The sequence below is a fragment of the Pistacia vera genome, unplaced genomic scaffold (assembly GCF_008641045.1).
Source record: "Pistacia vera cultivar Batoury unplaced genomic scaffold, PisVer_v2 Contig204, whole genome shotgun sequence".
In the NCBI taxonomy this organism is placed as follows: domain Eukaryota; kingdom Viridiplantae; phylum Streptophyta; class Magnoliopsida; order Sapindales; family Anacardiaceae; genus Pistacia; species Pistacia vera.
The window spans coordinates 48,861-75,776 of NW_022196007.1; the positions used below are offsets into that span (position 1 = coordinate 48,861).

General features: G+C 33.8%; 2 protein-coding genes and 1 pseudogene across 2 annotated transcripts; 2 read left to right on the forward strand and 1 right to left on the reverse strand.

Annotated features, from left to right (window-relative positions):
- Nucleotides 1–3,259: 3,259 nt before the first annotated feature.
- Nucleotides 3,260–6,597, forward strand: LOC116128796 (NADP-dependent D-sorbitol-6-phosphate dehydrogenase-like). The gene is made up of 7 exons (XM_031414550.1): nt 3,260–3,359; nt 3,920–4,053; nt 4,413–4,507; nt 4,613–4,730; nt 5,355–5,487; nt 5,913–6,132; nt 6,227–6,597. The coding sequence occupies exons 2-7, from the start codon at nt 3,921–3,923 to the stop codon at nt 6,455–6,457; spliced, it is 930 nt and encodes a 309-aa protein (XP_031270410.1). The 5' UTR covers nt 3,260–3,359; nt 3,920; the 3' UTR covers nt 6,458–6,597.
- Nucleotides 6,598–10,856: 4,259 nt separating this feature from the next.
- Nucleotides 10,857–12,469, forward strand: LOC116128795 (cytochrome P450 89A2-like). Its single transcript, XM_031414549.1, has one exon. The coding sequence runs from the start codon at nt 10,890–10,892 to the stop codon at nt 12,417–12,419; it is 1,530 nt and encodes a 509-aa protein (XP_031270409.1). The 5' UTR covers nt 10,857–10,889; the 3' UTR covers nt 12,420–12,469.
- An 11,683-nt stretch (nt 12,470–24,152) lies between these two features.
- Nucleotides 24,153–25,776, reverse strand: LOC116128855 (annotated as a pseudogene).
- Between the last annotated feature and the right edge of the window lie 1,140 nt (nt 25,777–26,916).

Consider the following 26,916-nt stretch of genomic DNA (forward strand, 5'->3'; position numbering starts at 1 on the left):
GCTCTCATGTTACAATAGATACATTTCCTACAACTCGAACAAAAGACCCCCTGAGTATAACTAACCCTAATAGCTAAAGGGTTTGTCATCCAACCACAAGAGGAGAGGTAACTTCCCATTCTTTCATTTCCTCTAACTCTCGAACCTTTCAAGTTCTACAACTACAAAGCATTTTAATTTCATTTATAATATTTCATAATCTTGAGACTATAAATAGATGTATTGTGAAAGATAATGTACACTCAACTTTGGAATAGAAAAGCACTGGTTTTATTTACCCTAGACCATCTTCTCTCTTCTCTTAGTTTATTTTATAACACATTTAATATTTTTAATTAATTACTTGTATTTTGTAACGAGCTGTGCATGTCCCTTGCAATAAGCTTCTAAAACAAGATCAAAACATTTAGGCCTATAAATATGAGTATAGGANGAAGAAGAAAAGAAGGAAATGGCTTGTATACCATATGCAAATGCAATAGGGAGTCTGATGTACTTAATGGTCTGTACTAGACCAGATTTGGATTTTGCAGTTAGGTCAGTTAGTAGGTTCATGAGTAACCCTGGAAAGATTCATTGGGAAGCTGTAAAATGGGTACTTAGATATGTGAAGGGTACACTATCCATTGGTATTGTTTACAACAGAGGGCAAATTCAGGAGAATCCCATTTTGGGATGTGTGGATATTGATTATGCTGGAAATGTAGATAATAGGAAATCCATGACTGGTTTCTGTTTTACCATTTGGAATAATCTGGTTTGTTGGAAAGCTAATTTGCAGGCTATTGTAACTTTGTCCACCATAGAGGCAGAGTATGTTGCAATTACAGAGGCAATCAAGGAGGCTATGTGTCTCAGGGGAATGCTTGATGAGATGGGACTGGTTTAGCAACAAGTTCCAATCAAGAGTGACAGTCAAAGTGCCATTTTTTTGTGCAAAAATAAGGTCTTTCATGAGAGGTCGAAACACATAGATGTTAGACTGCATTTCATCAGAAACCTGATTGAAGATAAAGTCATTAAGGTGGAGAAAATTCTTGGAAACGAGAACCCAACAGATATGTTTAATAAATCAGTGACTTTGGACAAGTTAAGGCTCTTTAAGAGCCTTCTACATAGTGAAGAGAACTAAAGGATTTTTTCAGGGCAGTAAGAAAGGGAGAAGATCAAATGCCAAGGTGGAGATTTGTAGTGATGTGGCACTTGATATTCACACATGTGGAAGTCAACTTTTACCTTCGGTGGTCAATGTTAATTGTTATTGACTTAAAGAGGCATTTCAGTCTTTCTGGTATCTTCAATAAACCTAATCTGATTTAGGTTTTACGCAGCTCATTCTCGATCATTCTCTCTTGGTTAACAGAGAGAGAAAACGGTTAGAATATGATGTGCTAGAAATCAGAAGAACGTCGATGGAATCAAACGGTGATGGTAGGTCTTAGCTGTCCTATTTGTTTTGCCTTTGTTTGCTATATAAATTGCCTCTAATCTCTACCTATTTGATTATGTATGAGTGGTGATAGCATCTGGGTGTACGGGTGTAAATCAGAGGGGTTTTATCGGGTTGTACCTTGTGTAAAGGGGGTGAGCCTAATCTCTGTAAGGTTTCTCATTTTTCTCATAGTGGATTCTTTTTCTTTTGCCCTGAAGAGTGGATGTAGGTAATCTTTCATATTACCGAACCACTATATATCTGATGTTCTTAATTTTCTTGTTTTTCTGCTTTATCTGATTATTGCTGTAAACTTGTGGTTTTGGCTTGGATTCGAATACTGCATATTGTGTTCTGTTTTTGGCTCTCATGTTACAATAGATACATTTCCTACAACTCGAACAAAAGACCCCCTAAGTATAACTAACCCTAATAGTTAAAGGGTTTGTTATCTAATCACAAGAAGAGAGGTAACTTCCCATTCTTTCATTTCCTCTAACTCTCGAACCTTTCAAGTTCTACAACTACAAAGCATTTTAATTTCATTTATAATATTTCATAATCTTGAGACTATAAATAGATGTATTGTGAAAGATAATGTACACTCAACTTTGGAATAGAAAAGCACTGGTTTTATTTACCCTAGACCATCTTCTCTCTTCTCTTAGTTTATTTTATAACACATTTAATATTTTTAATTAATTACTTGTATTTTGTAACGAGCTGTGCATGTCCCTTGCAGTAAGCTTCTAAAACAAGATCAAAACATTTAGACCTATAAATATGAGTATAGGACTACAGTCTGAACTTTACCAAACACAAAATCCAAACAATTTTGACATTTTCATTCATTAATAATTTGTATCTGCAAAATGCAAACCTGGTTCATTATCCTTTTCTCCATCTCCATAGCTTTCCTCCTCAAAGCTTTCACTAACCTTCTCTTTCCCAACAAATATCTTCCTCCTGGCCCTCCAACCTTCCCCATTATCGGCAACTTATTGTGGCTTCGAAGATCAACTTCTCAAATTGAACCCATCCTCCGGAATCTCCATGCCAAATTTGGCTCCATTGTTACTCTCCACTTTGGCTCTCGCCCTGCCATCTTTGTTGCCGATTGCTCCCTTGCCTACAAGGCTTTAGTCCAAAATGGTGCTGTCTTTTCTAATCCTCCACCGGCTCCTCCCACAACCAACACAATATCACTTCCTCTTCTTATGGCCCTACGTGGCGCCTCCTGCGCCGTAATCTGAATAGGGAAATTCTCCACCCTGCACGTGTGAGGAGCTACACGCGTGCGAGCAAGTGGGTTCTGCATATTCTTTTGGATCGTCTTCAAGTCAGAGTCCACAAATGGTGATCCAGTTCGTGTAATGGATCATTTTCCATACGGCATGTTTTGTTTATTAGTGTTTATGTGTTTCGGAGACCAGGTTAATGAAGGCCAAATCAAACATGTTGTATTGAGTAAGATATATCATGTTGTACTGTATGTTATGTTATTTACATCAAACAATTGCCTTATTTTGGAAGATATTTCTCCCTAATTAAGGAAGGATATATATATATATTATCCCCTTTTTTCTCTTTTATCTTTGTCTCTTCCCTTACTAATTTTCTTTCAGTCATCTTTAACACGGATTATGTGTCATTCATCTTTAATTCCATCTTAGATATATTTTTTTAAATAATAATTAAACAGAAGTTTATGATGTAATAAATAAATAACAGCTCTTGAAAAACAATGGAAGAAATTTAGCTAACATTTGCCACTCCAGCAGTAGAAAACAAAAACAATGCTGTTTGCTTTTACATAAAACGGTGCGTTTTTTAATAAGAGGATCCAGCTTCAGTTTATCTTTTAAAAAAACAAGGAAAAAAACACCAGACTCAGGGTCAGGGCTTCCTCTCTCAAATAGATCTATCAGTAAGTTTCCTTCTTTCTTCCAGTTCCACTCAGTATTGCGATTCCAGCTTTGTATTTTTTTATTTTCTTGTTTACTAATTTACCAGATTAGTTAATTTTTTCACTTGACTTAGCTTAAAGTTTGGTTTTTTCTTAAAAAAAAAAAAAAAAAAAAAAAAAAAAAGGAAAAAGTATGAATTCTCTTCTTTTTTTCCAATATTATTTTTGTTAATTAATGATCATCTTGTATTAGCGCGGCATTAACTTGATTATTTAGTAAGCTTTAAACATCTAATAAAGAAAATTTTGATGGAAACAAAGCAGCTATGTAAATTCATTTGATATAATGCACGCTTTGTTTGGTGCTTTTTTGAATATTTCTGGTGCAAATATTAGAGCTTTGAGAAGTTTTTTATGCATACTATGAAGTGGATGGTGGACATCATAGCTTCCAAGTTTTTGTTTGTACAAGTCAAGTTTCTTTTTATGCACACTTAAAGCGGATTGTTAGGATTTGTGCCGGGTGTATAAGGCAGTGGAGGTATCGTAGAATTTTAGTGCATTTGTTGCAAATATTACAGAATGTCAATAGCACTGAACGATGGATTCAAGATACCCATAGTGGGTCTGGGTGTCTGGCGAATGGAAGGAAAAGAAATTAGAGACCTCATCATCAATGCCATCAAGATTGGCTATCGTCATTTTGACTGTGCTGGTAATTTCTCATCTGTGGTTCTTTTACAATTATCTATTATAAAATATGTCCAAGTTTTACTTTCACATGAATTTTCCATGCCTATATGGAAACTATATTTAACTTATGAATATATGTGGTTTATTTTTCTGATTCTGAAATAAGTGTTATTGATTGACCGGATTTCAAATTAAAGTGTTCTTTAAGAAAAGAAAAAAAAAAAAAGTATTTGAACTTGAAGACTGTGTTTTGATCATTTGTACAAACATTTAGCTGCAAGATGATATTCATGTTCCCTTATTTGGGCTATTTTGGGAGGAAATGGGGACAAATTTGCATATGTTTTATATGATGTTATATGTGTTTTGTTGTGGTTGCAGCTGATTACAAAAATGAAGCAGAAGTTGGGGAGGCGCTCGCGGAAGCATTCAAGACTGGACTTGTTAAGAGGGAGGATCTTTTCATCACCACCAAGGCTAGTTTAATTGCAACTCTTACATATTTTCTTTCTTTGACTATCTGTTGGACACACAACATTGAACAGACAATGATTTTCCTCCTGAATTTATCCTGATTGCAGCTTTGGAATTCAGACCATGGACATGTTGTCGAGGCTTGTAGAGACAGTCTAAAGAAACTTCAACTAGATTATCTAGATCTCTACCTTGTGCACTTTCCTTTAGCCACAAAGCACACTGGTGATTCCTATCTGTCTTTTTGATCTTTTCTGTGAGGGTGTGTGTGCATGTGGGTGGGTTTGTATAAATCTGTTTTGCTTGTATGCCTATTAAAGTTTAATTCTAGACTGTGCAAGTTTTTGACCAATCCATATCAGCTGCATAGCTTGACAATCTGAATAGCTAGAAAATTTTAAGATGAATTATGAAATGGGTAGTAAGATGCATATTGTTCTTGCAAGCAGAACATATTATGAAATGGCTATAAAGGTGCATATTATACTTGCAAGCAAAACATTGTATATTCTGCTCCTTCTTTAGAACATACGCTGAAGGTGATTGGTTGGGGGGTTATCGATTAAATCAATTAATATTTGCTGGTGGAAAAAGGTTAAATTTGCTGAAGGGTTTATGCACTAGGCAATTATTACCTTATAAAGGATAAGTTGATTGCATGCCTTTGTGTTTTTGCTAACTAATATTGAATGTTAACTGCGGTTTGTAAAGTAAAGGTGAGATTGAAGATTTATACTTTTCCATAATGCTTTGATACTGTTTGTGAAATTGCCAAAATAATTGTTAATCTACTGATCTTTGCGGTGAAATGGAATGCTGAACGATTTATATTATCATACATACATGCAGGAGTCGGGGAAACTGATAGTGCTTTAGATGAAGATGGTGTCCTGGAGATAGACACAACTATCTCATTAGAAACCACCTGGCATAATATGGAAAATCTGGTTTCAATGGGCTTAGTACGCAGCATTGGGATCAGGTATGCTGGCAATTTGAATTTCGATATTTTAACCTATAACTTTGTATACTATATATATCAGTATTGTGACTTCAAAGTTATGAAATTACTAGTCTGTTAGGTCAGAAGAATCAAAATATTGTAATATCATGCTCTTTTTCATCCAAATAAAGAAGAAATGGCCAAGAACCTTTTAACATTTAAACAAATTACCTTGTTATTGACTTATGACTTCATATGTGATCATTGCTGGTGCCACTGCTTTTAATTTAAATTTGTGATGAATTATCCATAGTTTATTTTGTTTCCATGTTCCAACTGAAAGTAGTATATGCTATTTCACAAGTCCTTGAAGAAGCTTAATTTATCTTCTTTGCTAAAATACTACTATTCTGATAATCTTACCTTCTAATATTTCTGGCGATCTGATAGAAACTTTATTGCAGCAACTATGACATCTTTCTAACAAGAGATTGCTTAGCTTATGCAAAATTGAAGCCAGCTGTGAATCAGATTGAAACACATCCATACTTCCAACGTGATTCTCTAGTCAAATTCTGTCAGAAGCATGGGATCTGTGTTACAGCCCATACGCCTCTAGGAGGTGCTGTGGCTAACACAGAATGGTTCGGCACTGTGTCATGTTTGGGTGATCCTGTTCTCAAAGTAAGCGAAATATTCCACAATGTCAATAGCTTACAAAATTTTTCTTTGAAGTGCATATTAGCTAGTAATTTTCATCTCAATCTTCTTGTCACAGGGTCTAGCTGAGAAATACAAGAAGACTGTTGCCCAGATTGTTCTCAAGTGGGGCATACAGCGGAACACGGTTGTAATCCCTAAGTCGTCAAAGCTTGAGAGATTGAAGGGGAACTTTGAAGTTTTTGACTTTGAGCTGAGCAAAGAGGACATGGATGTGATTAAGAGTTTGGATAGGAAATATCGGACCAACCAACCAGCTAAGTTTTGGGGCATAGATGTGTATGCTTAAGAATGGCTATTATTTCATACTTGGGAGAAGAATAAGTGTGAGTTATGAAACATCCTGAAAACTCTTTTGGAAAGACATTCTTCACTTGTATGGCAACAGATTCAGATCTAATATTGAATTGACGTTTCTTATTTATGACATTTATTAGCTTAAATTAAAATGTTTGGACTTTTCAGTGACTGACTGCCACTTCTAATTGCTTACATAAAATGTATTTAAGCCTTAAACTCCATTGACATTTTCAGATTATTTAACGAAAAACAAAGAATTGCTTTCATTCTTCATATTAGTTACATAATATGTAAACAACTGTAATATAGGGGTTTCTGAGACTATGAGCTTGGCTCAAAAAGTTCTGAAATGTAGAATCTATAACAAAGTATTAGTAATTTTCTTATATTTTATTTTGAGCGATGCTATTGGCCCTCTATAATTTATCTTAATAAGCCCCACCGCCGCCAATTAACCACCACCAAATCACTCACAAACTCAGCCACAAACCCACCCAAAAACAACCACAAATTGAGCCCACCACCACCATTCCACCCATCCACCACCATCGCAATCCCTCTAAACTCCAAAGTTAGCCTCACCGCCACCAAACAACCACTAAATCACTCACAAATTCAGCCACAAACCACCACCCAAACCTACCACACACCCACAAATCCAACAAATGAACGAGGATTGCGAGCAGGAAATGGCGGCCGATGCGACCTGAAATGGTAAGGGTGTGTCAAGGGAGAAGAGAGGAGCTTGATGGTGGCGGTGGATGTCGGAGTCAACACAAACGCAGCAAACTCAAGCACGCATTGTGATGGACAGATGCAGTCGGGAAAGTTGGAAACGACAACTGTTGGTGGCAGTGCTGGTGGGGGTTTTGAAGAGGATGGTGAGAGGAAGATGATGATGGAGTCGGGTGGTTTAATCAACGCCGGAAACCATCCAGATTGGGCCTGAGAACAGTCAGTTGAGCAAGGGTACGGGTTCATTTAAGGGTGGAAATTTGGAATTTATGGAACCATGGGTGGGAACCACGAAACCTTGGCTGGGTAAATGTCGTTTACTCCAAAACAATTGATATAAATCACAGCCAACAATTTCTTTCAACTCTTAAATAACTGAACAATCTTTCAACTACGGCATTAAAAGAAATCAAATTCACTTCATCTTTAATAGGGATTATACGGTAGAACAAGAAATTCAACCAAACTGTGATTGGATCTTTGAAAATAAAATAAGATTTCCATAAAACTTAAGAAAACTATTTCTATTTTTTTAGTATTTTGATAATAGAGGATGTTTGAGATCTTATTTTATTTTCAAAGACAAAACTAAAGGTCAGTTGAGCTTGATTTTTTTGTATGGCCTAGTTGATAAAGATTTAAAAGAAATTATTGGATGTGAGTAATGTGTATTGTTTTATTTAGTAAGTCAATCTCAGTCATTAGATTAAATATGGGTAAAGGGTAATTAATCAGTGTCTCATTTTAATTTAAGAAATTAATTTATTATAGCCACCCTGATGATATAGAAATTTTAAATTACTAGTAAAAGATTTATTCTAGATGAATTGTGTGTAAAATGTTTTTTGAGTCTTATTTAGTAATTTTCAGAAAGGATAAAATTGTAAATAAAAAGAAGATAGTAATTGGGTTCAACTAAGATAAAAGATGGGGCCGAAAGCATCACTCTTTTATTTTAAATAATTGTAATGTTTATTTACTTTTTTACCCTTATTTATGATATAACTAACAGGGAAGGATTAACGACAAGGGGTTCCTAATTAATCTAATGACCCTTCACCCTCCAAAAACGGCAAAAGTTCACTGGATGCTGCTTAGAGAAACCACCATTCCCAATTGAACAAGTTTTGTTAGGGTTTGATTTCTAGTTTTTCAATTTAAAGTCAATTTTTCTTGATATTGAGTTGTTAGATAAAAATATGAGTGAACCGGGTTTATATTGAATTGGATTTAGTTGGAGTTAGGTTGAATGTTGCTTGGGGTTGTTTTTTGGTGAAAAGAATAGCAAAAAATAAAAATAAAAAAAAATGGTGAAAAACGAAAGAGAGAGGCGATGACGATGGTTTCTACAAATTTTGACTGACACCTAAGTGTCAGTCGATATCGATCGGTGTCGAGTAAACTACTCTCTAACCAACTTCTTGATATTGACCTAAGTAGTAGTGATCGTTAATAGGTATAGGTCCCTTTGATCTTAGAAATTGATGACCGACAAAGAGTTTCAATCATTGACATCGATATCAATTGACATTGAGTGACATAAGGTGTTGGTCAATTGGACATAACCTTAGTTGACCAACACAGACGAACAACCCGCCATCAATTATTTGTCGGTCAATAACCCTGTTGTGAGTAATAGATAATCGATAGAAGGGTGTCTGTCATTGTTCATCTTCAACCTCCAAATAGAATTTCGACCAACTATGACCAACATGACTGATATTCCCACCTTATTATCGTGAGAAACACCTAAAACCATCTATTTGCATCATGCCTATTCAACACTAAGTTCATACAATATAAAAAGCAACAATCTAACCGAAAAAAAAAAAAAAAAAAACTTCATTTACATGTTTAGGACATATACATTTGAAATCCATCAGCAAAAGTAAACATATACAACTCCCAAATGACATAACATACCTTTCTCTCTATTTTGGGGCTTTTAAAACAACAATATACCCTCAAATGATTCAATAAAACCTCCTTCGAATCAAAAGAACACGATTTGCTACTGCTCACTACAGATTGAGCATTTGAAAGCTTCAAAATTGGTTGAAGGGTTAATGAGGTTACATAGTGTCATTTTCGTCTTGAAAATTAAGGGAAATTGGGAATGGGCTAGTCCTTGAGACACTTTCCACATCTAGGCTAGTTTTCAATTTTCACCCATAATTTGAGTCTTTTTTATTTTATTTTATAATTTCTCCGTAAACAAACCCACTTATGGAGTAACCCAATAGCTGGGAAGACTAATGGTAGAGGTACATCTTACAAAGATTTATGTATAAAGTGATGTGGTTGAAAATGAATGGAAGAGAGAATATAATAAGTTTGACTTTTTGTATTTACTGTTTCAATCATTTTCTGTCACATTATTTTGTACAGAAATCTTTATAAAATTTCTTGTTAACTCTAGCATTATTGAATTGGGAAAGGGACACGAAGAAAGAGCGGATTATGTTGGGTACAAATAAATGCCTAAGAGTCTAAAAGGGTCATTCGTTAGACAATCAAGCTATACCCAAGGAATAAATGACCTAGGTAAAACAAATTAAATGATTTAAGTCAAATAAAAAGGGTAAAAAAAAGGGCAAAAACAAACCACGAGCCTTCTCAATTAGGGGCCGTTTGGATGGGGTTAATATAAGATAACTGAGATAATATTTTTTAAATTGAGTTGACGATGTTTGGTTGGTTTGTAAAAAATTATTCTACAAATATTTTATGACAAACAGTAGCATTATTAAAACTTACTCCTGGTAGTACAATTTTGTTTCCTATGTTACCCCTAAACAGTTGACTATTTGGTCCAAATTGGCCTTATATCTGTTAACATTTACAAAACATCTAATTCACTCATGCAGACACTTTTGTCCTCACTTTTTAAAATTTTCAGATGACATTGCCCTCGTTATTATCATTATTTACTGGAATGCCATTATACCCAGAACTAGTCACCACTGTCAGCCACCGTCGACTGCCGTCGGAGATTGCCAAAATCGTCATAATGGCATATGACCAACTGTATATGGTCAGCCATGCATCGGTGAGGCTTTTCCAACCATGGGATCTGACTTTTTCACAGCCAGATCTATGGTCGTTTCACAACCAAAGATTTGTGGCACTGTTGGCGTCATGACTAGATTTGTGATACTACCAGTGGCCATTAGTGGCTTGGGGTGAATAGAGGTGTTTTTGTTAAGTTTAAAATATTTTTAGTTGTTAGGGTGTTTTTGTTAAATCTGAAAAGTAAAGATTAAAAGAAATTTTAAAAAAATAATAATAAAAAATATTATTATATTAATATTTAAAAAGAAAAACAATTTAGTAACCCATATAATATTTATGGAATGTTCTACCCACCCATAATATCTCTCTATAATAAAAGGGGATGAAAAAGAGATGCTACAATCAAAACGGTTCATGATCTCTAAGAGTAAGGAGCAAGACAATGGTCGTAACAAATAATTCAATGCAATAATAATGTTGGGTGGGTAGAACCTTTCACACGTGTTAACCGTGAAGTCCGAACAATGTGTGTTGATTTTTAAGTGGATATCTTTTTTCTTTTGACTTGCATAAAAAACACGTAACCCCAATCGCTATTAAAATAAATACGCTTGATATTATTTTATACGTATACCCAAAAACAACACCACAAGTTAATCTATTCTTTTAGCAAAATGGAAACCTGGTCCATCATCCTTCTCTCTTTCGCCATAGCTGCCTTACTCAGAGCTTTCATCAATCTTCTCTTTTTCAACAAAAAATCCACTAAAAATCTCCCTCCTGGTCCTCTTATTTTACCTATTGTTGGTTCCTTTACATGGCTTCGCAAATCAATCTCAGAAATCGAGCCTATTCTCAGAAATCTCCATTCCAAATTAGGCCCCATCATATCTCTCCGTATCGGCACTCGACCATCCATCTTTGTTTCTGATCGCTCTGTCGCCCACAAGGCCTTAGTTCAAAACGGTGCTGTTTTTGCTAGCCGTCCAAGATCTCTTTCCACTGGCGAAGTCATTAACAGCAATCAGCATACTATTTCTTCCTCCTTTTACGGCCCTACATGGCGCCTCCTCCGCCGCAATCTCACCGCGGAAATCCTCCACCCTTCACGAGTGAAAACCTACCAGCATGCCCGCAAGTGGGTTTTGCAGATTCTTGTTGATCGCCTCAACTCAGATTCCAAAAATGGTGAGACAGTTCGTGCGGTGGACCACTTTCAATACGCCATGTTTTGCTTATTAGTGCTCATGTGTTTCGGAGACAAGCTTGATGAATCCCAAATCAAACAAATTGAAGACGTGCAGCGAAAGATGTTGCTGGGATTTGGCCGGTTCAATGTACTAAATTTCTGGCCAAGATTGACCAAGATTGTATTTCGAAAGAAATGGGAGAAGCTGTTTCAGTTACGCAAAGATCAAGAAGCAGTACTTATTCCTTTGATTAGAGCGAGAAAGAAGGTGAAGGAAGAGAGCTTAAACAAAGCTAAAGAGGATGAATATGTTTTAGCTTATGTTGATACTCTGTTGGATTTGGAGCTCCCGGAGGAGAAGAGGAAACTTATTGAATCAGAAATTGTTTCTTTGTCATCAGAATTTCTAAACGCGGGCACAGATACTACATCCACAGCGCTGCAGTGGATAATGGCGAATTTGGTGAAGTACCCTTATATTCAAGAGAAGATATTCATGGAGATTAAAGGAATTGTGGAAGATGGAGAGGAAGAGGTGAAAGAAGAGGACTTGCAGAAGATGCCATACTTGAAGGCGGTGATATTAGAGGGATTAAGAAGACATCCTCCTGGACATTTTGTGTTGCCACACGCTGTGACTGAAGATGTAGAGCTGAACGGATATATGATACCAAAGAATGGGACCATCAATTTTATGGTAGCTGACATAGGTTGGGATCCAAAAGTGTGGGAAGATCCAATGGCGTTCAAGCCAGAGAGATTTGAGGGTGGGGAATGTAATATTGATATAACAGGAAGTAAAGAGATAAAGATGATGCCATTTGGGGTAGGAAGAAGGATTTGTCCAGGGCTTGGGTTGGCAATGCTTCATTTGGAGTATTTTGTTGCAAATTTGGTTTGGAATTTTGAGTGGAAGATTATGGATGGAGGTGAGGTTGATTTATCAGAGAAGCAGGAGTTCACAATGGTTATGAAGAATCCACTGAAGGCACATGTTTCTCCAAGAACTAAATAAGTAAGATTCATGTCAGCTTCTTTCACTTTTTTTTTTTTTTTTAACAGCATCAACTTATTCTTATTTGACTTGTGGTTTTTCTTTCTTAATACCACTCATTTGTAGTTGTGTGAATGTGATAGTACTAGTTAATTAAAGAAAATATTTATGATCTTAATTTTAGTTTTCCTAATTGGAATTTGTATATTAAGAACATTGGGTAAATGACATTAATCCCTTGGATGTATGATAAAATAACAAAATCTTCTTAAGGTTTCGAATCATTGCTCTTAAATTAAGTTTTTGGTGTTAAAATAAATAATAGAAAGACAATTTGGTAATATTTATGAACACTTAATAATATAAATGTGAGCATTTGGTTTGAGGTCATAAAAGAAAACACCAGTAATCTATCTTTTAATCCGATAATTACTGCGTTTGAGTGTTAAGTAATAAATGATTTCGGTAATCGACCAATATCAATAGTGATTAAGGATAATTTGATTATCGTCTAAAAGGTTGTTATTTTTTAATTACCCGGGTGATCCACTGTTCATACCAATTTTACCCTTGATTAATAAACATTTTGGACAGAAAGATCTTCATATGTCTACTAAATAACAATTAGCACAAATGTACGAAATGAATTTTGTAACCTCATATATTAATTTCTGGACAGAAATACTCTCACTATTTACATGAATAATACCCAAAATACTCCTAGCCACTCAAGACGACTGTCAACCGTTGGCCACCACCATCGACAGTTGCCGGAATAGTGCACGATCATCTGGATCTGGTTGGCCGTTTTCGATCAAATCAAAGGTAAAAAATGGCCAAATAGTTGTGGATTTGGTTGGAAACGACTAGATCCATTCTGGCCATTCTAGCCAGATCCATGGCTGTAAATGGCCACAGATCTAGTCATTTTCAACAAGATCCATGGTCATTAATGGCCAGAATGGATCTGGTCGGACGGCTAGATCCACGGTCATCTGGCCGTTTTTGGGCTTCAATTTGGATGGAAACGGCTAGATTGGCACACGACGGGCCAGATCGTGTCATTTGTGCGCCGTTCAGGCAGCGGCTGACAGTCGTCTTAGGTGGCTGGGTGTATTTTGTTAAAATTTTAAACTTTTGTTATTGGGGTGTTTTATCTAAATTCTCAAGTGTAAGGGGTTAAAAGTAATGCTCTGAATAGTAATAATAATATTAAAAAAGAATGGCAATTCAATAAAAAAACCTCCAATAACATTATATTCCACCCAACCAAACATATTAATTATTTTTGCTCACCAATCTAACCAAACATATTGATATAACATTTTCTCATTAATCTTCAAGGTAATCTATCTTAGTGGTAATCCTATCTTTTCAATAATAAAAAATTCCTCCAATCAAATGCTACGTTAATAATATAAATATTAATGGTTAACTAACAATATATTAATGGCAGTAAAATTTTAATTAGTTGATCATACCTCAAGGGGTCAATGTCTTTAACCCTAAGGGTTCGTTTGGTTCGGGGTCATATGAGATAACGGGGGTAATCTTCATTCTTTATGAAGATTCTGTTGTTTGGTTTGTAAGTAATAAAATATTACGGGTATCTTTTATGATAAATATTGTTTACTGTTGATTAAATAAGTGGTAATCAGATACCCTCCCCAGGAGGTGTTATTAAAAGGTTACCAAGTAATTTGATTTTTATACTTATTTTGACCTTAATTAAATACTATTTCGACACAATTACCCTCAAATGTCTACCAAATAACCATTACCTAGACCTCCTATATTTGAGAATTTAGCTAAAACACCTCAATCACAAAAAAGTTTAAAAGTTAATAAAAAAGGCCCAGCCACCTAAGGCCATGGAAGAGATCTATGGCTAGAAATGGCCTTACCGACGCACGATCGGTCAGATCTTGTTGATCGTGCATCATGATAGAGACTTTTGATGGCTGCTGGCAATGGTGGCCGGTTGTTAGCAGTGGCTTCGAGTGGGTGGCGGTGATTTTGCTACAAATTAAAATTTTATATGACTGCGATGTTTTAGTAAAATTTAAAATGTAGGGGGTTAAAAAAATTATTCAAAAAATAATAATAAAAATAATATTATATTAATATTTAAAAAGGAGGGCAATTTGGTAAATTATATGACATACGTACCCATTTATCCTCCAAACCAAACATATTAATATAATATAATTACCAATTTATTCGAACCAACTAAAAATATTTTCCTAAACATTCCCAGTAATCTTTAAAGTGACCTATCTTTCTTTTAATATAACATCCTCCATAATAAAACATCATATGAACCAAACACACCCTAAGGGGTTGTTTGGTTAAGGATTATCTCCTATGACTTAGGTAATATCATCTTATATTACTTACATTATCATGTTTAGTTGTCAAGTAATGTAAGATTCCGGTAATTTTCCAAAACTAATAGTAATCACTTTTGGTTATATAGGTTGTAGTCTGAATATATACCATAATTTTCTTAGGTATTCTAAGATTTTTTGGTAATCTTATTTTTGTTATGATTTTACCCTTTATTAATAAAATTTTAGGACAGTAATTGCCCTGTTATCTAAACAATGTAAAATAAATTTATGGACAATTTTAGCCTTATATTCAAGATTTTTAAGACAAAATTACCCTTATACTTCGATCAAATTATCCAAGACCACAGCCACCCCCAGCCATCCCTAGGCACCATCCCAACCACCCAAGAAGACTGCCAACGCTAGCCACCACTGTCGACCGCTATTAACAGTCTCCTTACTAGTCGCACGACTGCTATATCCTATTCGTTGTGCACCGTTCAAGTGATTACGGTGATTGTGGCCAGCAGCCAATAGTCTTGGGAAGGTGGTTGGGGTGTTTTTGTTAAGTTTTAAACTTTTTTTTATTGTTGAGGTGTTTTAGCTAAATCTGAAATATTGAGGTTAAATAATAAAATAAAAATTAATAATGATATTAAAATATAAGGACAATTTAGTAATCTATAATGTACCCACAAATTTTTCCTACCAACCAAACATATCAATATAACAAACCAACAAATTTAATCTTATCTAGCCAAACATATTTTTAATAAGATTCACAATAATCTTCAAGGTTATCTATCTTACCATTAATATAACATTTCGGGTGTGTTTATTTGGGGGTAATGGGGGATTACTGAGGTAATATCATCTTATATTACTTGATTATCACGTTTGATTGTCAAGTAATATAAGATTTCGGTAATTTTCTAAAACCAATAGTAATTACTGTTGATAATATAGGAGATAATCTGATTATCTCTATTTTCTTCGGTATTTTAAGGTTACTCGATAATTTTATTTTTGCTACAATTTTACCCCTTATTAATAAATTTTTTGGATAAAAATACCCTTAGTTTGAAATTATTTTACAAATATATTCATGGACTATTGTATACTTATATACAAATTTTGTAGAAAATAAATACCCCTAGACTTTAAAAAAATGACCCAAGGGTGGTGGTCGGATCTGGCCACCACTACCAGCCCTCGACCACCACCACCATTTGTTGTCGGCCGTTGATAGAATGACACACAACCAGACGGATCTGGTAGACCGTGCACCGGTAAGGCCGTTTCCGACACAAATTTGTGCTCAATAGCCGAAAACAACCAGATCTGGCCGGAAAAAGGTTTTATCAACGCACTGTTGGTCATATTTGACCAATTGTGCACTATTCCAATGACTACTGATGGCTGTAGGCATTGGTGTCTGGCTACCAACAGTGACTTAGGGTGGGTGGGAGTGATTTTGTTACAAATTAGAGTTTTATATAGTTGGGGTGTTTTAGCAAAATTTCAAATGTAAGGGGTTAAAAGAAATGATTCAAAAAATAATATTATATTAATATTTAAAAAGGAGGGTAATGTAGTAATCTGTGTAACATACCTACTAATATATCCTCCTAACCAAACGTATCAATATAACATACTCACCAATTTATTCCAAACTAGTTAAACACATTTTCCTAAATATTCTCAATAATCGTTAAGGTAATCTATATATTTCCATTAATTTAGTAATACAATATTCTCTGAACCAAACGCCTCTTAAGGAGCTGTTTGGTTGAAGGTTATCCTTCGTTATTGAGGTAATGTCATCTTATATTACTTACATTTCCATATTTGGTTGTCAAGTAATATAAGATTTCGGTAATCTTCTAAAACCAATAGTAATTACTGTTGGTTACACAGATAGTAATCTGAATATCACAATTTTCTTAGATATTTTAAGATTACTTGGTAATCTTAATTCTATTACAATTTTAACCCTAACTATTAAAATTTTTGGACAATAATGTTCTTGTTTTGAAAACAATTTACAAAAATATTTATGGACTATTTTATCATTATATACAAAATTTTTAGGACATAAATACCCTTAAACTTAAAAATAGTTATCCAAGATTAGTGGTCGGATCCAGCCACCACCGTCGGCCGCTAACATTGGAACGGCGCACGATAGTAGCTTGGGTGGTTGTGGTATTTTTGTTAATTTTTAAACTTTTATTATGGGGTGTTTTAACTAAATTCTCAAATACAAGGTGTAAAAATAATAATCTAAATAATTATAATAAATAATAATATAATAACAATATTAACATAGAAGGACAATTCAATAATCTATATAACATATTTACCTATTTATTATAATCTAACCAAACATATTTAATATAATATTCTCAGTAATCTTTAAGGTAATATATTTTTCTTTTAATATAAAATTTCAATAATATACTATTCCCGGAATGAAACGCACCATAAGAATTTTATATTATAATTGAGATATCTCTTTTAATTTATCAATTTTCAAACATATTTTGATTCCCTGTCCATATTTTGAGAAGGATTTGCCATCCATAGAGCAAAGGAAAAAGGGGATCTTTGTCTAAGGAAATAAAGTAAAGATTTAACTTTAATCAATCTTCTCTTAAAACCTTTGAACAAGATAAACTCTTAAATGATCTACTACCGCCGGTGATAGCGACCGGCTGCCACCTATGTGAATTGAACTTCACAAATTTATTTAATTAATCATTTTAATTCAATTATTTTTTGGTCAAATATCCCTGATTTATGTAATATAAAATATTTGTAAAAATATTTAGTATACATATTTTTTATTATATAAATTTACATCACATTCATTTATTCAATAAAAAAATTCATTATATATTCAGATTCTCCGTTGAAATGCCCATTAATTTTAAAAACATAAATGTGAAAACTAAGAAAAAAAAAAAAAAAAAAGAGTTAATATTTACATCTACTAATTAAAATATATAGGTATCTTATACAAAAACGCTTGACTAATTATGAATCTGGATATCAATTGGAATTTACAAATTAATTTGATTAATATGTTTTATATAAATTTGTATTTTCAAATATACTGTAATGTAAATAACCATTGTTAATACTTAATACCTATTTTTGTCGAGGAAAGTCCAATAGACTAAAATGGTCCCAATTGAAGAAACAGTTTAACAAAAATGAGTTTAAAAGCCCATTGTGCTCGTTTCAAAGGTTTGTTTCTCTTAAACCCTTTTTAAAGACTGATGGACCCAACGGGACACTATTTGGACTTTTTATATCTTTCACAAATTTTTGTTCCCGGACTTTTTGTATTTTAAAATTCTTTCAAATTCCTCAAAAGCTATGATTTAAAAACTTCATAATTTTATTCCAAATAAATCATTGTATAAAATTATTTCTTTCGAAATTTGGCAGTTTTAACTCAAATTTTCACTTTGTATTTGCAAATTCATTCTCAAAGGACGTCCATGTTCTTTTGTTTAAATTAAAACCCCTTCAATTCATATTATTTTCGAGCAAATCGCAAAAACCCAACGGCAAGAGGCAAGCGTTTCATGGCCGATGATCGCAGGGAAACCAGGTAATGGGGTTTTGGAGAGAGGACATTAGTGGTTAAGAGAGTGTTATTAAATTTGATTTCCATTTTCAGAATCTCTAGAAAACGGCAAGAAGCATGCGATTCCACAATGAGCGGCATCAACGATTTGGCGGTGTGGAGGGGTGGAGATGATAGGGGTTTTGATGAGGGAGCTGAGGGGATGTGTTTGGTGGTATCGGGGTGTTCCAACGATGCCAGAATCAAGCCAATTTGGCTTGAAAATGACAATTGCAAGGTGGCAGAGGAAGGTTGAAGAAAATGGTATTATTGAAATAAATTTGAAAATAAATTGGTTATTTTCTAATTCTACTTATTTGGAGGTTAAAAAATAGTTTATTAATTTATTTATCAAGGGTAATATGGTAATAGCACTCTCTGCACCCTAAAAATTGCTGACGTTGTTGGTTTAAGGGTGATAATATGGAATAAATGCAACAAGGGGTATCAACTTGAGATTTCACTAAACCTTGGCTGGGAACATGTCGTTTTCTCAACTGCATTATCATCCCTACATTTATTAAAAACATTTTATTTAATATTTATTATATTTTAATGGGGAAATACCACTTATGAAACTATGTTAAATGTTTTCCGAAGTGTTAAACAAGCAACCTTAGTTTTATGGGATGAACAATATTATGCTTACAATTAAGTTGTACAACTGAGTCATACAAACAAACAAAAAAACAAAGGACAAGTAGTCATTTTAGTAATGTTGCGGACATCGAAATTTTACATTGAATTTTTGTATCGAAGGACATGGCAACCAGTTAGACGCGATCACGCTAGAGTCTTTCGGGAATGAATGGCCGTCCAACATTTATGAATGCTCGCCCATATTTAATGGACTCCCGTTCATATTATATAGACAGGTGTCCATTTACTATGGACGGGCCCATCTAAAAAATTTTAAAAGAAAAATAATGGACGTCCGTCCATCTTATATGGATCGGTGTCTATTTACTATGGATGGGCGTAAGATGGACGTGTGTCTAAAAATTTTTACATTCATTGGATAGGCGTCCCTTTTAGATGGACATCTGTCCATTGTTTAATTTAAGATGAAATATTCATTTTTAAAGTATAAAATTTTTAGATGAAATAAAAGAAAAATTTTTTTGATTTTAAGTAAAAGTATGAACGCGCAATTGGACATTGTTTGAGCATTTCATCTAAAAAAAAAAATTGAAAATTAAAAAAAAAAAAATTTGAGAATGGACGCCACGGCCATCCAAATGAGTGGACTGGCGTCCATTCTCAAATTTTTTTTTTATTTTCAATTTTTTTTTTCATTTATAAACAAAATGCAAAGGAAGAGAGAAATGAAAGTTGTTTTGGGAGCCCTAAATTTTTAAACATTTTAATTGAAAATTTAAAAGAATTTTTTTTTATTAAACTAAAATTTGTTAACATTAAAAGATGGACGTCCGTTCTCTTATGAGGACGACCATCCATAAGAGGATGGGCGTCCATAAACAATTTATGCTTATTTTTTTTTAGTTTAAACTATGAATGAGCGTCCATTTTAGGTGGACGACCATCCATATAATATGGACGGGAGTCCATTTCAAATGAACGACCGTCCAATAACAATGGACAGTCGTCCATATTTAATGGATGACCGTTCATTCGTGAAATATTTGTTAATGTGATACGTGACTCGTCTGATTTAGTGGATACGTTGTTTGGTGTAAAAATTCGGTGCAAAGCGTCGGTGTCCGTAACATTTTTCTTTACATAAATTTTGTGCAAATTTTGTCTACTCAGTTATACAATTCCGTTGTAAGCTAAATATTATTGTTATGGGATTTCCAAATCATAATTTAATTCAAAATTCCATTTTTATAAATATTCTTATTCTATAAATTGTTTTTAAATATTGCATAATATTCCGAAATTATCTCTCAACAAAATTAAATTTATTATGAATTATCTCAATTACTCCCGAAATTAGATTAATTATATATTTAATTTTTGGGATTATTTCAATTTTAGAGCTAAAAAGAAGGAAAAAAGTGTCTTACGTGTCACTCAAATAGGTATGCTTTTACCTTTGGATTTGGAATACCAATTAAGCAATTAATATCTCTCTACAACATCACCAATAAAATTCAACCACAAATCATATGTGCCAAAATAAAACAATTTTATGAGTTCTAAAACGTGTTACATGGCGAACAACTCGTATGTGTATTCAGCTTTATATATATATATATATATATATGATTCACATGCCATATTATTGATTTTCCAATTTACACTTTTATTTCTATGTATATTTGAAAATGTTCGATTCTCATAGTAGAACTTGACATAAATATAAATATAAAATTATTCAACAGAAAGAAAATCTTCTTTCTAATAAAAAAGAATAAAAATTTAAGTTTGCAGCCAGGTTTTGAGTTTCCACTCCCATCCATTTTTAATATGCTACTATATTTGAAAATCTGAGAGCATTTATATTATCTAAATAAAAAATTAAGGCATATGTAACAAATCCTCTTAAGAAGAAATGGGCCCAATGAATTCGGAGCCAAGACGAGAATGGGAGTCACCACATCTCCGTGGGCCGAGGCTAGGGATACCCCGACATCCCCGCCCCCATCCTTAATTGGTTGTCAGCTGGTGATTTACTACCAGTGACCAACCATCAGTGTCAGATTATTTTAGCTACATTTATGAAAGATGTCAACGCAAAGCTCTAGCAACGATCTATCTATCTATCTATGTAGGTATCTTACGAAGAAGAGATATACTTAAGGTTGCACATGGTTAGAGCCCTAAAAAGGTTATTCCAATAATCTATCTTTTAATCCAATTATTAACTTGTTTGGTTCAACAAGTAATAAAAGATTTCGATAATATTTTATTACTTAAGTAATATGAGGGGTGATGTAAGGGGTTATGTGATTACTGACTCAGAGGATAGTATTTTAAGATTACCGTGGTAATTCTATTTTTGTTCCAACTTTACCCTTATTTAATAAAAAATTCCAAATACAAATGCCCTCTTTTTGATGTCAAATAACAATTAACCCAACTTGTTGAATGACTTTTTTAACCTCATTAATTAATTATTTTGACAAAAATGCCCCTATAATAATAATAATAATACTAATAATAACAACAACAACAACAACAACAATATAGTTGTATATAATCTTGTAAAGAGCATTTCAGTAAAATAACATCTGAGTATTTTGTAATTACTGTCAACTGAACACATTAATTATTTATATAGCTCATATGAACCAAACACAATAATAATTTATACCCATTAATTTTTGAGGTTATTTATCTTACTGGTAATCCTATCTTTCTGATAATAAAATATTGTTGGAATCAAACGCCCCTAAAGGTGTGTACCAAGGAGAAAGTTACCGTAATTGTTTCTCTTTCCTCCTCCTATGGGCAAAAGATACAATTTTTTTCCTGCAAAAGTTGTTTGGATGTGTAGACCGGCTAAAGAGCTTTGTTTTGGCACCACCTTACTTTCCAAAAATGCTTTGTCTATAAAGGTCCGTCGCCTACGTCCAATGGCCAATCGTCAGGGATGGTGGTTAGTTAGAGAGAACTTTGACTTCACTTGTTGGCTTATGAAATTAGTTTAAAATGAGGAAAAAAAAATTATACATATACATGAGGGTGTTTATGGTATTTTAATCCAAATTCAGATAAAAGAAAGACTTTTTGACTTTTTCAATTTGGTGGCAAATCACTGAAATTCATGCTCTAAAAGAAAAAAACAAACAATAAAAAGATGAGGAATACTACACTTATAAAGTCTTCATACAAAGATACATGTATAAAGTAACATATCTATGATTGGGATAGTAAATTGAATTCTAGTTGAAAAGTTGACTTTACAAATTCTCTCTCTCAATCATAGTATGGCTGTGACACATCACGTTGTACATATATCCTTGAATGAGAACTTTATAAATATAGTATTATTCTAAAAAGATATATTCTATATAGATATTACAAAAACAAACAGCCCCTAATTCTTAGTAAACGTCTGTTAGGGTAATTTAATTATTGATCTGTTGTACTCTTTTTATTACTTATTTCCAAATACAATTACCACATGCTTTATTAAAATTTAGTACAATAATAGTTTTATTTTCGTTTAATGTATTGGAATTTTGGTTAATTGTTATTTATAAGTTTTACATTTGATTTTATATATCTTATTATGGCCAAAAACCATAATTTTTAGTATAAATATAGGTGGCAATGCCTTAGTTAAGAGAGTTTTGAGGCATCTCTTTAAAGTTTTTATTTTAAACGGGCCATTTGGATCGGGGGTATATAAGATAACATGGGTAATCTTCATTTATTTTATAAAATTCCGGTGTTTTATTTGCAAGTAATAAATATTACGGTTAATCTTTTATTGCAAATAGTGTTTACTGTTGGTACTTGGTAATGTGTGAGATGATCTTATTACCTTGCTATGGAGTGTTATTAAAACATTACCGGGGTAATCTAATTTTTCAACCCATTTTGCCCTTAATTAAAAACCATTTCAAACACAATTGCCCTCAAATATCTATCAAATAACAATTCTTAACCCCCTTACATTTGAGAAATTAGCTAAAACACCCCAACCACAAAAAAGTTTAAAAGTTAACAAAATACTCCTAGCTACCCAAGACCATTGCCGACTGTGACTCACCACCGTCGGCGTTAGTCGTCGTAATGGTGCACGACCAGCGGGATTCGGCCGGTCATGCATTGGTAAGGTCTTTCCGACCATGGATCTGATCCATGGTCGAAAAACAGCCAGATCTATGGTCATTTCATGGCCACATCTTTGGCCATGAAATGGCCATAGATCTGGCTGTTTTCTGGCCATGGATTTGTGATCTATGGCCAATTCCGGCTTTGTCGGGGCACGACCGGCCAAATACGACTAGTCATATCCATTCCGTCGATTGCCGATGGTAGCCGGCGATGGTGGATGGATGTCGGCAATGGCTTGGGGTGGGTAGGGGTGATTTCAAAATAAAGTTTTTTTATGTTTGGGGTGTTTTAGCAAAATTTCAAATGTAGGGGGTTAAAAAAATGATTCAAAAAATAATAATAAAAAATACTCTTATATTAATAGTAAAAAAGGTGGTCAATTTAGTAATTTATAAAACATAGTCACCTATTTATCCCCCCAATCAAACATATTATTCACCAATTTATTCAAAGCAATCAAACACATTTTTAAAACATTCTTAGTAATCTTTAAGGTGATCTTTTTTTCGTTAATATAATATTCTTCTATAATAAAATATTATGTAATCCAAACACTACCAAACAAGTTAAATTCCATAAAATTTCAAAGAACATTTGTTCTATGACAGTTTTGCAGTTTCATAAATATTTTAGTTCTACACCCTTATGAAACCAATAATTCATTTCATCCTATAAGTTATACCACCATTTATTAAAGCCTGATTTGCACTAAAATTGTCCTAAAGATGGCGAAATATATCTTTGAGGATAATGTTTTAAGGGAATGGAATTGAACTTCGAAAATCCATGTTATTGTTGACCGAATCAACTTTAAGAATCCATTTTATTTCAAAATTTTCAACAGCTTCTAAAATGACCACCAGATAATATTATTAAAAAAAATTAACTAAAGTAAATAAAATAAAATATATATTTATATATTAACATTAGTAAATTATTTTAGAAAGTGAGAGTCGTGAACATAAAACATGAACTTCATAAATGTTAAACATCAATCCTAACATAGAACACCTAGGACATAGGTGAACATAAAATACAGGCTTTCAATAAAAAGATAAATTCTTATATTAAGAGCTGGTCAAAACAAACGCATACCAACATAAAACTCCCATATATATTACTGAAACCTAGGATATAGGTGAGCTTCCAATGGATATTTCATGGTGCCTGTGAACTCGTGATTTTCTTCCATATTAAGGTCACTCCCATCCACACTCTTCCACTCATACCACCAAACTAAATTTGCCACAACATATTCCAAATGAAGCCTTGCCAAATTAAGACCTGGACAGATTCTCCTCCCAACTCCAAATGGCATCATCTTTATCTCCCTACTCCCTGTTATGTCAAACACCTCTCCTTTATTTAAGAACCTTTCTGGCTTAAACTCCATTGGATCATCCCATGCCTTCGTGTCCCATCCCATATCTGCCACCATAAAATATATAGAAGCTTTTTTTGGAATCAAGAACCCATTCAAAACTACATCTTCCGTAACAGTATGTGGCACCCCGAGGTGTGAAGCTGGATGACGCCGTAAACTTTCCAAAATCACGGCTTTCATATACGGCATCTTTTGCAAGTCATCTTCTTTAATCTCCCTCTCTGAATCTCCAATAACCCCTTTAATTTCTGTGAATAACTTCTCTTGAATATGTGGATACTTTACTAAATTTGCCAATACCCACTGCAGTGCTGCTGCTGTTGTATCCGTTCCAGCAGCAATAAACTCTGAGCACAAGCTCATAATTTCTTTTTCATCAAGCTTTCTCTTCTCCTCCGGAAGTTCCAGATCAAACAACATATCCACATATGCTAAGACATAATCATCGTTGACTTCTTGATGATCCTGATTAGTCTTTCTTAATCTTTCTTCTTTCACCTTCCTTCTCTTTTTTATCAGTGGCATCAATAAGTCATATTGTCGTTGACGTATTCGCAAGAATTGCTGCCATCGTTTATGAAATAAAATCTTTGTCAGTCTTGGCAAGACACTAAATAAATGAAACCGGTTTAAATTGAGTACCAACTAACGATAAGCATCCTCTACTTCTTTAATTTTCTTCTGGTCAAGCTTGTCTCCAAAACACATAAAGACTAATAAGCAAAACATGGCATATTGAAAATGGTCAACAACCTGGACCGAGTTACCAGATTTTGATTGAGAGTTGAGGCAATCAAGGAGGGTTCGCAGTACCCACTTACGAGCATGTGAATACGATTTCACACTTGAAGGATGGAGGATTTTCCCCGTGAGATTACGGCGGAGAAGACGCCATGTTGGGCCATAAGCGGCGGAGCTGATGTTATGCTGATTACTGCTAATAATTCTTGAAATGGGAGTGGGAGGTGGGCGATCGGCAAATACGGCTCCATTCTGAATCAAGGCCTGATGAGCTAGAAAGCGGTCAGTGATGAATATTAGTGGATAAGAGTCGAATTGGAGAGTGAGAATGGGACCAAGTTTTGAGTGAAGAGATCGGACGAATGATTCAAATTCCAACGGGGATTTGCGGTAATATCGGAACTTGGTGATCATGAAAAAGGGTGAGGGAGATGGAGGAAGTTTATAGTTTGATGTTTTGGTGGGATAGAGAAGGTTGAAGAGGGCTTTGATGAGGGCAGCAACACAGAAAGAGATAAGGATGATGAACCAATTTTCCATGTTTGAAATCAGAAAAGGACGAAATAGTTAGCAGGGAGGAGGATGGGTTGAATATATGCCGAGACTGACTTTGGTTTATTTAGTAATATCTTAAAATCAATGCATGTATACATCTCCTGATATTATTAAAATCATATACGTTACAACGGTTACATCTTTCTTTCCTGTTCAAATCTCATCCATTTCCTTATAATAATAGACAAACAGGAATGAATAGTTATTTACTTTAGTAGAGGGAAGGATGGCTTGAATATATTCAGAGGGAGACTTGGGGCTTATTTAGTATTTATACATCTCTTGATGTGCATGGAATCTACCTTTTTTTGCTTGTTTAAGTATAACTTGTTGGAATGCAAATGGTAGAAAAATATATGTTTTTCCTTAAGGGTGTGTTTGGTTCCTATAATGTTTTATTATAGGAGGATGTTATATTAATAGAAAGATAGATCACCTTGAAGATTACTAAGAACGTTTAGAGAAATATATTTGGTTGGTTGGAAAATTGGTAACTATGTTATATTAATATATTTGGTTGAGAGGATAAACTGGTGGGTATATTATATAGATTACTTTTTGCCCTCCTTTTTAATATTAATATAATATTATTTATTTTTAAATCATTTTTTTAACCCCCTATATTTGAAATTTTGCTAAAACACCACAGTCATATAAAATTTTAATTTTCAGCAAAATCACCCCCACCAACCTCAAGCCAAAGCCGACAGCCATCCACCACTGCCAGCAGTCGCCTTAATGATGCACGATTGACGAGATCTAATCAGTCATGCTTCGGTAAGTCTGTTTCCGACGGTGGGTGACAGTATCTGATTATCCCCTATATTATCAACTGTAAACATTATTTACAATAAAAGATATCTGTAATATTTTATTGCTTGCAAACCAAATGACGAAATCTTGAAAAATAAATAAAGATTACCCCCGTTATCTTATATGACCCCGAACCAAACTGACCCTAATAGTTAAGTAATATTGAGTTTACTCTTTTAGGAGATTCTAGATATTATTATAATATTTTACACATAAACATATGGGTTTTAAGTAGAAATCGTATAATAAGTTTTTAATCTTCTTGAATATAAAAATCAAAGCTTTAAAATTCCTTGCTTTAGCAAAATAAAA